The following is a 12,035-nucleotide window of genomic DNA, read 5'->3' on the forward strand; positions in this document are numbered from 1 at the left end:
CGTCCGGGCATTGAAAGAGGCCCTGACAAGAGGAGGCTCAACGCAGCAGGAGTATTAATTAGGAAAGTCCCCGTAAGTTTGCCAGCTCACAGCGACGTGGGGCCTTTAAATGAGAAGATTGGCAGTTATTGGTTCTGGTTTTAAATCTGGCCAAGTCAAGACAGGGAAACAAGCAGAGGCAACTGGTGGGTAGGAGAACGAGCCAACGGAGTCATGCAAGGACACTCGAAGGGTCAATGCCAAGATGACGCAGGGACCGAGAAACGGAATAAAGTTAAGGGCTCTCGTTGAAAGTTTCCACTTACAGCGGCTTCAGTCAGCAGAACTTTCAGCTGGAAGAAGATGTCGTCTCCACTAGCTCGCACCATTCTTATAACCGGCTGTAACCGGGGCATCGGGCTGGAAATTGTCCGGCAGCTTCTGGCAAAGCCCAAAGCCCCCGAGCAGATCTTTGCAACCTGCAGGGCCCCGGAATCACCAAAATGCCAGGTAGGAGGGGGCTGAGCCCTCTGTTAGAGTTGGTGTAAGCAGTGCAGGGAATTAAAGGTATCCATTTGCGTCCCTGCAGTTGTTCTGGAGCGGGGCACTGGTGGCCCTCAACAGGGGCAGCACCGAGGCTGGGAGTGCACACGACCAGGTGCACGAGCATTCAAAACCTTTTCAGAGTTGACTCCTCTGTGCCTGTCTAGACCATAGTGACTTAGACTGTGGCAGGGATTCGCCAAAAAACAGTGACCTACCTAGTAGGCTACTGCAATTTCACAGTATGTGAATAAACAAAGAATTAACAAAAACAGGGCTCAGAGTGACAGCAGCAGGGTTATCAGGATGCTGATGCGGTATGTCGCCTATGTGAGGATGGTATTAGAATTTGCAAACTCACTCACTCATCCATCCACCTCCACAGTGACTTACGCACCCACTCTAGATACATCTCCGTAAGCTATATGTTGTTCATGCCCTAACTGCATTTTTATGAGCTGTGAAAGCTTGCACAACTCTGCCATGCTGGATCTGTGCTGAGGAAATGGAAGATTGAACGGTCTCAAATCAGTCCTGCTGCCCACACTCACTCAGTTGTGAGTGTGGCTTGGCAGCAAGGGCTGTCTCGTGGCCTGTTTGAGAGTGCAGGCTACGATTACAATGACTCACCCTGGGAAGCTGCTGCATACTGACACCCTCGCCAATGGCATGTTGCGAGGCCTGCCCTACCGTCCCTCCCTTTCAGAGGCTGGTAAACAAACCCTATGAAGCAGGGTTTGTTTCACTACATTTGATGTGAGATACCTGTATTGATGGGGGAGATACCAGAGCTCAAAGGGGCAACACTAAAGCATGAAGACATGTTGATGGAAAAGAGACGTAGGATGCTGTGCGCGGCCCTCCTGCTTTTAATCGTAGTAGGGAGACCCCCCCCCCCCAATATTTTAGCTCACCCACATAAAATTGTGATATGGGTCTGAAGAACTAAAGTGTCTGCATGCATGTTAGCATAAGTGACACACCCAGGAAACCCATAGCTGAGAAACTGTACAACCAATGCACATTAGTACTGCTAAATGCTTCCCAATGCAAGCTATGGCTCTCTCCAATGAAGCACACCACAATGGGTAAGGTGAGCATTCATCATCCTATATCAGTCCATGAATATACGGTAATTCTATTGCAGATTTGGTTGTTTTTTGCATACGTTTTGTATTTCCTTTATGTTTATGTCTGTTTACAAAAAATATACAACTGTCCTTTAACTTCTCTCTCTCACTATTCAGTGTGTTCGCTACTTGCGTTGCACCTGTCATATATATGTAAGAGAATCGTCAGATGCTCTTTTTGTTGCTACTTCAAGCCTTTTTCTTATTTATGTTGGGAAGGCTGCGCTGCAGCTTTCCATGTTGTACCTTGATTGTGTTGTGAAGCTCCGTATAAAAATGTCCATTCCACGTCGGCAAAAAAAAGATCCCCATTGCCAAAGCTTGTTTTTTGCATAATGCGAGTGAAAGAGTGAACTCGCACAAAATAGGTGAGCAGCGTTTGATCCAAGCTTTACGCGTGAAACAAGTAGTTTTCGACAGGGAGGAGGCAACTTTGCAAAATGAACTGAGAAGTGGTTCCATGTTATGTGTAATACCTCCGGCTAATTGTGGGATTTTCGCCAGCAGTCTTTGAATTCTGTGGTTTTGATCCGGTAATCAAACTGTAAAACATAAAAACAAGCCCCACAATGCTACATGCTGGTGGCTGACAAATATAGAGGATGGCATCCTAATGGGTAGTCCAAAAGGGCAGAGTTGTGAAACGAAAAATAAATTCGACCTCCTGGCTTTCTGCCTTCTTTTTATAGCAAACACTGGTTAAACCGACGAGTGAGTGAGAGATCGAAGTTAGCGTTTCAGATGCAAATGCACCTCCTGCTAATGGACTAACTTTAACACTCCTTGGAAAACCACTGTCTAACAGGTCGTTTACCAGTACTACCGGAGCATCCACAAGTTAGACCCGTCCAGAGACACAAAGACAAGAAAAGTAATGACCTTTCACCCCCTCTTCTCTAGTCCATCTTAAGGATTTGTGCAATTTAGGTGGTGAGCTTACACCACCACTGTGAGGTACCCTACCACAAACAAGTGCAGCACAGGTTACATGTGCTGCCCCGCGAGGCCGGCAGTGGAGAGGGTCTGTCTCAGCCTCAATGAAATAGATTGGCTTTCCTCCCCGTGTCATTTGCAGACACTGGAACCCATTTAGCATTGCCCCCTCTATGGGGCGTATTTTTCAAAACTTTGCCATGTCACAAACATTTTTCTGGAAAGTTGCCCTTTTTGCTCTGCTGTCTACTACATTGCCTCAAAAAGCTGATCCATGGATCGTTTTTGGGCGTTGAATGGATTTTGATGCCAACCTAGATCTACAGAAATTGTCAGACCTGGCTTTGTGTAAAAAAAACCCACCTCCTTGAGGCAGATACAAAGTCAGACTTTTGTTGGGGTTTTTCCTAACATTTCAAACATTGTTTGAGTGCTGCACCGTACAGCACACGTTTAGTGTGTGAAATATTAAAAAAAATGTTGAAGCATAAAATTGTGTAGTAGAAGTGTACCCTTCTAGTACACAAGCTATGCTAGACAGTTCATATGCACAACTTTGCACTACCAATGAATGAATGAATTTATTTGTGCGGTTAATTAAAACCATTTACAAAACGCATCATATTTCTAAAAAAAAAGCTGGAGAAAAAGCACTTTTAGAAATGTAAAGCAATAAATATTTGTTCTAAAAATTATTAAAAACACCATTTGTTTTTGTTTATAAAATAATACAGAAATTAAAAAAAAAACTGCTGTGGGAAAAGCAAGTCAAAAGTTCAGTATTGTCCAAGCCTCCACAACCCGGGCCCACCTTTCTACGGAACTGCAGAGGGTGCTCCTGACTCGGCCTGTGGAGAGTTGTCCATCAATAGTGTGCGAGTATGGTTAACAAATTTCCCAAAGCTCGCCATGTGCTTTACAATGTCCAAAGTATAAAGTTGTTGGACTGCCTCTTTTGCTGTACGGGTGCCCAGTTGAAGGAGGATTGGTCTAAGATAAGTTCTACGAGCTGGCTGGAGGGCTGGACAGCGAAATAGAATGTGGGCCAAGGATTCTCGTTAGTAATTGCAGAAGCGGCACTCCCTAATACTTGGCCTTGGGTTCATAGTTGGATATAGTTCTTTTAAAGGAAGAGGATGTAATCGGGCAGCTAAGATCCTGTGTAAGGCTGGCATATCCACAGCCTGCCTAAGGTGGAGTTTCTGGCAGAACTGTGTGTGTGGGAGACTTTGGGTCTCATGAAAGCCTCCTGCTGCCAGAGATTCCATATCCAAAGTGCGAGAGCATAGCCGCAATTGCTTTTTTATAGATGCCATGATGATAGCATAGTTGGTTAAACTGGGGTCCCAATTCTCTGTGGCAAGCTGCAGAAGATTTTGGCTAAGGAAAGACCGGCAGACCATGGGTTGCTGGTTTGTAGGAAAATAGATTTTAAAACTGCCTTCATAGAGTTTATCGGGGCTGCCGTTGAAAAGGAAAAAGTATTTGAGAGAGTCGCCAGCTCTTCTAGTATTTGTTGATTGAGGTCAAATTCCAAACAAATTAAGGTGTTCCTGGTGCAAGCTGGTAGACGGAATATCTTTTTGTAGGCGGTGCAATGTATTTTTTCCAGGTCTTGCGCAAATTCCCCTATAAATGCCTGTTGCGCGTAATTGAGGGACGGTAAACATTTGGCCCTCAGGACTCTTTGTATGGCCATTGTTGTAGGGCTATCCAGAATCGCGTATAATTTGCAAAGGGGCAAAGGTAACCATTTTCCCCTTCTGCTGCAGTTTGTGGAGGTGCGCCTGTGGGCGTCCCGATTCGCTGATCCAAACCCCGAGGTAGTTGTAAGATTTGACACTGACCAGAGTCAGCATGCCCAACTGCCATTTTGCCACCTTTTTTTCGGGTAATGGCCAAAAATTACTATTTTGGACCTCGTTAAATTAGCGACCAGCTTGTTCTGAGCGTTGTATACTGAAAGGGCCGTAAGCGCTTTTTGAAGCCCTATTTTGGTGTGGTCAAAAAGAACCAGATTATCGGCGTACTGCAGCAGCTGTATCTTTGTGAGGCCAATCCTGGGCGTGGCTAGTGAGGCTCCATGCAGTGCCTGGCCCATATCCGCAGTATACAAATTAAGGAGCATCGGGGCCAGGACGCATCCCTGCTTTAGCCCCCGGTCTGTGGTAATTTTCCCTGTGGCAAACTGACTGGTGAGTTTGACCCTTACCCAGGTACGCGAGTATAGTGATTTAATGACTTGTAATAAGGGTGGACTGATGTTCCAGCAAGCCAGTTTCTGCCAAAGGATGGATCGGTCTACACCATCGAAGGCCGCGGAGTAGTCGATGAAGCAGTCAAAAAGAGGCGGGGTGCAATGGAACACTGCTTGCTGGGCTAGATACGACAGGGCAACAATGTTATCCACAGTTTAGCCCCCTGGTCTAAACCCAGTCTGATAAAAGGGCAAAAGTCCTTGCGCCTCGACCCAGTCCACTAATTCAACCAAAAGTAAGCTTGCATAGGCCTTGCCCTCGATGTCCAGGAGGGCGATCATTCGGTAGTTCCCAGGGTCAGTGTTTGGCCCTTTTTTATATATTGGATGCAACAGTGAACCCCTCCAGGAGTCTGGGACGTCCCCCAGTAGCCTACATTCCGCATATAATTGCCCCAGGGTGTCTGACCAGAAGTCTGTATCATCCCTAAAAAGGGAACCTGGTAGACCGCTAGGGCCGGGGGCTCCGTTCTGTCGTATCTTTTTTAGAATTAAACGGACCTCTCCTCTGCTTGGGAAAGTTGAAGCAGCTGGAGGGACTCCTGGCTCTGCTAGGGTGTTTCCATGTCCCTCTCCAGATGTTGAGGCACTGTTCTGCGGGGTGCCATTCGGGTCACCAGTATACAGTCTTTTACCATGGGCTACCCATGTAGCTGCATCTCTCTGTTTGAGGTCCAGTGGAATAGTTGGTTTAGATATCGCCAGAATTCTTGAGATTTACACTGTACCAATAGGCAAAAAACTTTCTGCCATTTTGCCTCAGTGAGTTCGCGTTTTGACTTCCAAACCTGTTGTGAATGATTTTTAGTGGCTAATTTGAGTTCCTTTTTAGCAGACTCTGATCTTGTTTTTTGAAAGGCCCTTCGTTTGGCCTTTAAATGTTTAGCGCATTGCTTTATCGCTGGGAATTGACCCGGGATGTATGTTGGATTTCGGGGGATACTGTATGTGGTGTGCCCCCGCAGCAGTGTGGCCAGTGCGTATGCAAGTTTGTCCCATTCCCCTATACAACCACAGGTATTTTGGGCCGGTCTGCCATCCAACCCATGAGGTTTTCCATAAAGCAAATTCATTGGTTGTCCTTGCCCCCGATTTAATCCTTCTAAGGAGCCTATACTGTTCTTCACCATGGGATGCTCCGATGCAGGGGACGATATAGCGGATGTCTGTTCAGATGGTTAAGTTCAGAATTAAGGCGGCATGGTCACTTTCGCTCCGTGGAAGCACTCCGAAGTTTAGAATGTATTTTTGTAGCCTCTCACCTGATAGAATGTAGTCTATGGTGGTCTGATTGTTGTAAGTGGGTGCGTGAGATACCCATGGCTTGACCTTTGTAGATAGGGAGTGCGTGGTGGCCAGGTTGTATGCCCGCATAAAGGCATTAAATCTCCCAGCGCTCCCAAAGGAATGGCTTCCCGACACATCCTCACCTATTTTATGCATGTTGAGATCCCCAAGGATGATAGGTTCCATAGACGCAAACTGTGTGAGCAAAGACTCAATCTGTGCAATCAGTTGAGTTAGCTTGTCCTTGGGGGCCAGCCCGTGGGGGTTATAATATACATTGATTACGAGAAGGGATAGGGGACCCTCGCCCGTATTAAGCCCTTTCAGGATTCCAGACAGGAACATGTCCGAGTCATTCTTTATTTCGGTGAAATGGACTTTCAAGGCATGTTTGATGCATATGGAGATGCCCCCCGCAGGTCTCCCGAATATAGTGCCTTTGATTGCAGGTTTGAAGTATTTCGCGTAACCTCTTAATGGAATGAAAGTGGTTGACCACGTTTCTTGAGCGCAAAATAGATCAGCCCCTGCAAGGAGCGTGGTCCCCGAAGTACTTTGCAGAACCTTCGTCATCCCTGCGACATTCCAGGTCATTATGTTTAGTGATTGGATGTTGGCAGAAGAGGGCCTGGGCTGAGCAGGGCTGTTGCTTGGGACGAGCCAGGCCTTTATCAATCCAGACCCCTCACTTAATGGGGACTTGAGTTTTGTTGGCCAAGTTGGCCACAACCCACCCCCAATAGGCCGAGTTTGGAGAGGTTGGGGAGCAAAAGGGGGTGGGGGTTTTCGATGTTGAGATGACCTGTCTCCCCCCTCAAGGCCCATCGATCGTGCACTGAATGTTCAAGTTAGCTTAAGCAAGGGAGCCCTCCCCTCCTCAGATCCCCTTCAATATGCTACCCATTGGGGGGTTCTTTGTGGGAGCCTAGAGAATATATGGATACTTTTCCTGTTCCAACCTCTGCACTTCGATTCCCCCATTCGGCAAATTGTTCTTTTTCCATGAGGACTCTGTCGGCATGTCTGTGTTGGCCCAGGTTACGATGGTTTGTACTTTCCCTGTGTGTAAAGGCAGGGAGGCAAATTGGACCCTGACAATGTCCCCGGTTGAGATCTGGGAGAGTGACTTTGTATGTTGGAGGAGGGTCAAAATATGTGATCTATTAAGGGAATCATATTGCCCTTTGAGGTATAGCTTGGAATCATACTCGTTTTTGAGGAATGGGCCTCTCCCAAGGTTCCCGTGGGGCGGTTTGTTGACCCTGGGTGGAAAAGGGGCCATTGCATGGTGAGATTAGTGCCCACGTAGGTGGATCTGGGCTGGAGGGCTTGCAGGGAGCCTGGGGGGTCAAATTCCGTTCCTTGCTTTGAACTTGGAGACACAGTTCTGGTGGGGGCGACATTAGGCTGGTGGAGTTGAACTACTGGTGGTCCTTGGACATTGCCCGGGCAGGTTGTTATGATTCCTCTGTGCTTGGAGTTATTCTGGGTACTGGTGGAGGAGGTTGGAATCGAGCTGTGGAGGAGAAGGCCGCCAAACAACAGTCAATGGCCTCGATCCACCCCTAACCATTTCTCTACTGATGAGGGAAGTTATCCCGAAACCCGAGCCATGTCTCGGGCGATACCCAAAAACCCGGGACATGTATCGGGTCTAGAGATTCATCAGTCCAACAAGTACCAACTTGCACCCACCTGGGTGATCCACTATTGAACTACAAGTACCAGAATCCCGAGGGGCGATCCGGAGGAGGGGCTAGCGGTGTGCGCTCCATTGCGGTGGTTTCTATTAATTGGCTCCCTTGAGCTTTGAGCCGACGGGCTCCTGGATGCTGCCCTGCGTGCCGGTTCGGGCATCGAGGCCATTGACGGTTGTTTGGCGGCCTTCTCCTCCACCCCTAACCATTTCTCTACTGATGAGGGAAGTTATCCCGAAACCCGAGCCATGTCTCGGGCGATACCCAAAAACCCGGGACATGTATCGGGTCTAGAGATTCATCAGTCCAACAAGTACCAACTTGCACCCACCTGGGTGATCCACTATTGAACTACAAGTACCAGAATCCCGAGGGGCGATCCGGAGGAGGGGCTAGCGGTGAGCGCTCCATTGCGGTGGTTTCTATTAATTGGCTCCCTTGAGCTTTGAGCCGACGGGCTCCTGGATGCTGCCCTGCGTGCCGGTTCGGGCATCGAGGCCATTGACGGTTGTTTGGCGGCCTTCTCCTCCACCCCTAACCATTTCTCTACTGATGAGGGAAGTTATCCCGAAACCCGAGCCATGTCTCGGGCGATACCCAAAAACCCGGGACATGTATCGGGTCTAGAGATTCATCAGTCCAACAAGTACCAACTTGCACCCAGCTGGGTGATCCACTATTGAACTACAAGTACCAGAATCCCGAGGGGCGATCCGGAGGAGGGGCTAGCGGTGTGCGCTCCATTGCGGTGGTTTCTATTAATTGGCTCCCTTGAGCTTTGAGCCGACGGGCTCCTGGATGCTGCCCTGCGTGCCGGTTCGGGCATCGAGGCCATTGACGGTTGTTTGGCGGCCTTCTCCTCCACCCCTAACCATTTCTCTACTGATGAAGGAAGTTATCCCAAAACCCGAGCCATGTCTCGGGCGATACCCAAAAACCCGGGACATGTATCGGGTCTAGAGATTCATCAGTCCAACAAGTACCAACTTGCACCCACCTGGGTGATCCACTATTGAACTACAAGTACCAGAATCCCAAGGGGCGATCCGGAGGAGGGGCTAGCGGTGTGCGCTCCATTGCGGTGGTTTCTATACCTGTTGGACTAGTTTCCCCCGAGGGGATCTCTGGATTGAACAGGAATTAATTCCCCAACTTAAAACGCGCCTCAGGGCATGTATGCACTCACATCAACTCAAGCCCCGCCCCTACCTTCACCACTGTGCTAACGCGCCCTGTAGAATGTTCTAAGTTGGGGGATTGAGTCCCCCTGCATACTGGAGACGTGTAATGAGGCCACGCCCCTTTTAACACCTCTCTGCGACGCAGCCCCCGGGCGCGTTTGCAGAGGGGGAACTAATTCCCCTTGCATACTGGGGGTCCCTGGGGGCCAACTAGTCCACCAGGAATCTCCAGTATGCGCCAGGGGGCTGCACTGCAGAGAGGTGTAATGAGGCCACCCTCCTTTTTACACCTCTCTGCAACGCAGTCCCCTGCCACGTTTGCAGAGGGGGAACCAATTCCCCTTGCATACTGTGGGTCCATGGGGGCCAACTAGCCCACCTGGAACCTACAGTAGGCACCAGGGGGCTGTGTTGCTTTGCCCCGGGGGTGGTGGTCCCTGGGGCAGTGTGGGGAGGATTGGGGCCCCCCACACTTCTTTTTCACTATTCCCCGGGGATTTGGTCCCTCTGGGGGATAATTTGAAAAAAGGCAGACCGGGTTTTAAAAAAAAAAAAATTGGGGCCTTGGGGGTCCTTGTGGGACCACCTGAGCAGGCCTACGGGGTCAAGCTGTTTCTACCCTGCCCCGTTTTTGCGTTCTACACGTTTGTTTTTCTGCTTTCTTGTGCCTCGGTCTACTGAAAACAAGATGGCTGCCAACACTTCCTGGTTTGGAGTGTTCACAGCCAATGAGCATACAGCTCGTACTCGGAAAGGTATGTGTACGGTACTTGTACGGTACTCGTACGGTACTTGTACCCCGCGATTTTTGTCAAAAATAAATAAATTGGGGGGGGGCCTTGGGGGTCCTTGTGGGACCCCCTGAGCAGGCCTAGGGGGTCAGGGTGTTTCTACCCTGTCCCCTTTTTGCGTTCTACATGTTTGTTTTTCTGCCTTCTTGTGCCTCAGTCTACCGAGGCACAAGATGGCTGCCAACACTTTCTGGTTTGGAGTGTTGACAGACAGCTGACAGCCAATTAGCATTCAGCTCGTGCTCGGGAAGGTAGAGTACAGTAAGCTTACCGTACTCATACGGTACTCGTACCCTGCGATTTTTGTAAAAAAAAATTTGGGGGAGGGGCCTTGGGGGTCCTTGTGGGACCCCCTGAGCAGGCCTAGGGGGTCAGGGTGTTTCTACCCTGCCCCCTTTTTGCGTTCTACATGTTTATTTTTCTGCTTTCTTGTGCCTCAGTCTACCGAGGCACAAGATGGGTGCCAACACTTTCTGGTTTGGAGTGTTGACAGACAGTTGACAGCCAATTAGCATTCAGCTCGTGCTCGGGAAGGCACAGAGTACAGTAAGCTTACTGTACAGAGTACAGTACAGAGTACGGTAAGCTCCTCTAGATATAGTTATGATTTTACTTATGATGTTCACAGGAACTACTGAACGCATTTACACCATTCAACAAAAAGGGTCACCTGCGAACCAAACTCTACCTTTTTGCCAAATTTAGTGTAATTCCGTCAGCCGTTCGGGCTGTAGCCCTGCCTAAAGGTCCTATAGAAAATTGCATGCGTAAAACGTGTTTTGGGACCCCCATCTTTTCTCAGCCCCCGCTTCACAAATCACTCCCAAACTTTCAGGGAAGGAGCGGAGCGGAGTAGGACATTTTCTTGGAGAAATTTGCGACGATTCGTCCACCGACGCCAAAGTTATTCCAAATAGAATGTTGCGGATTTCCTATGGAAACTAGGTTTTAACTATAACTACCTACTGGCGACCGCCAGTAGGTAATATATATATATATATATATATATATATATATATATATATATATATATATATATATATATATATATATATATATATATATCAAGGCTCACTCTCCGTCTGCTCACCTTCACTCGCGGCCGGGTGCTTTCAATGGCGGGAGACGGTACCACGCCAGTCACTACCACTGACTAAGCTCAGATGCAAGAAGCACGCAGCACTCACGGGGGACTGTCCAAGTATGATTTATCGGACAAACACTCTAAGACGCGTTTCGGCCACCGCCTTTCTCAATTAGAGGCCGGCGCCACCATTAGGCAAGGTATAAATACAGCCAATCACCAAAATAAAGAAAGGACATGTTAAGAGCATTCTGACCACCATTTGTAAGTGGTGTAAATTCAGTTAAATCACTGACAAAATTGCGCCCTGGATGGGCTTAGCGCCCGCGGGACTTGAACCATTGAATGGTTGAACACGTTTTACGAACACACTAATAATAATTGTGATGCAAATACAGCCCTGATATATCCAATTACCGCTCCGGCGACTGTAACCACCAAACGGAGAAAGACACGGACTCCAAAATCAGCATACACTGCTGGCTGCAGTGACTTTATTTAATTATAAATGGTGCGAGATGTCGGGCAGGATGACGCGTTTCGGCTAACGTGTTGCCTTGCTCTCATATATATATATATTGCCTCACGAACTCCCGACTCAACCGCCACCAGGACGACCAGAAATCAGGACGCGGACCACACGGCAGGTAGGAATAAAGTGCTTCAATTTATTTCTCTATGCAGACATGACGCGTTTCGTCCGGTACTCCCGGACTTGATCACATGACATGTCGTGACCCCCAAAGTGCTTAAATACCATTCCACAACATGGTTTACTCCTCCCCCTCTCTCATGGGTATGGAAAACAGACTTCGCTATTCACATTCTGCTACATTATACAAAGATTATGTAAAAACATATATATGATCATATAATGAATTATACGTCTGATATTATGCATAAAATCATTGGCCAGTGCCTCTTTATCATATATGCATCAATTTGTCACGGATATCTGTAAGAACCATAAAACAATGTAAAACATGAAGGGCCAGTGCCCAAATTATCCTTGTTATACTCTATTTCTTATGAGTATAATTGAAGTTGTGATTACCGTGTTTTCCCCTTAACTTAGTGCGTGGAACAGATATAATAACATTTGCGTGCAAAACCAGAAACCAGTGATAATTAAAAAACAGATTAATCTTGAATG

General features: G+C 48.0%; 1 protein-coding gene across 1 annotated transcript in view; it reads left to right on the forward strand.

The window, feature by feature from the left end:
• The first annotated feature begins 230 nt into the window (after nucleotides 1–230).
• The window catches only part of LOC144798554 (C-signal-like), a 720,501-nt gene continuing 708,696 nt past the window's right edge, over nucleotides 231–12,035 (forward strand). The window contains exon 1 of the mRNA XM_078669489.1: nucleotides 231–489. Within this exon, the coding sequence (XP_078525615.1) occupies nucleotides 343–489 (147 nt within the window). The 5' untranslated portion in view covers nucleotides 231–342. The remainder of the gene's footprint in view (nucleotides 490–12,035) is intronic.

Source organism: Lissotriton helveticus, chromosome 12, assembly GCF_964261635.1.
Source record: "Lissotriton helveticus chromosome 12, aLisHel1.1, whole genome shotgun sequence".
Taxonomy (NCBI): domain Eukaryota; kingdom Metazoa; phylum Chordata; class Amphibia; order Caudata; family Salamandridae; genus Lissotriton; species Lissotriton helveticus.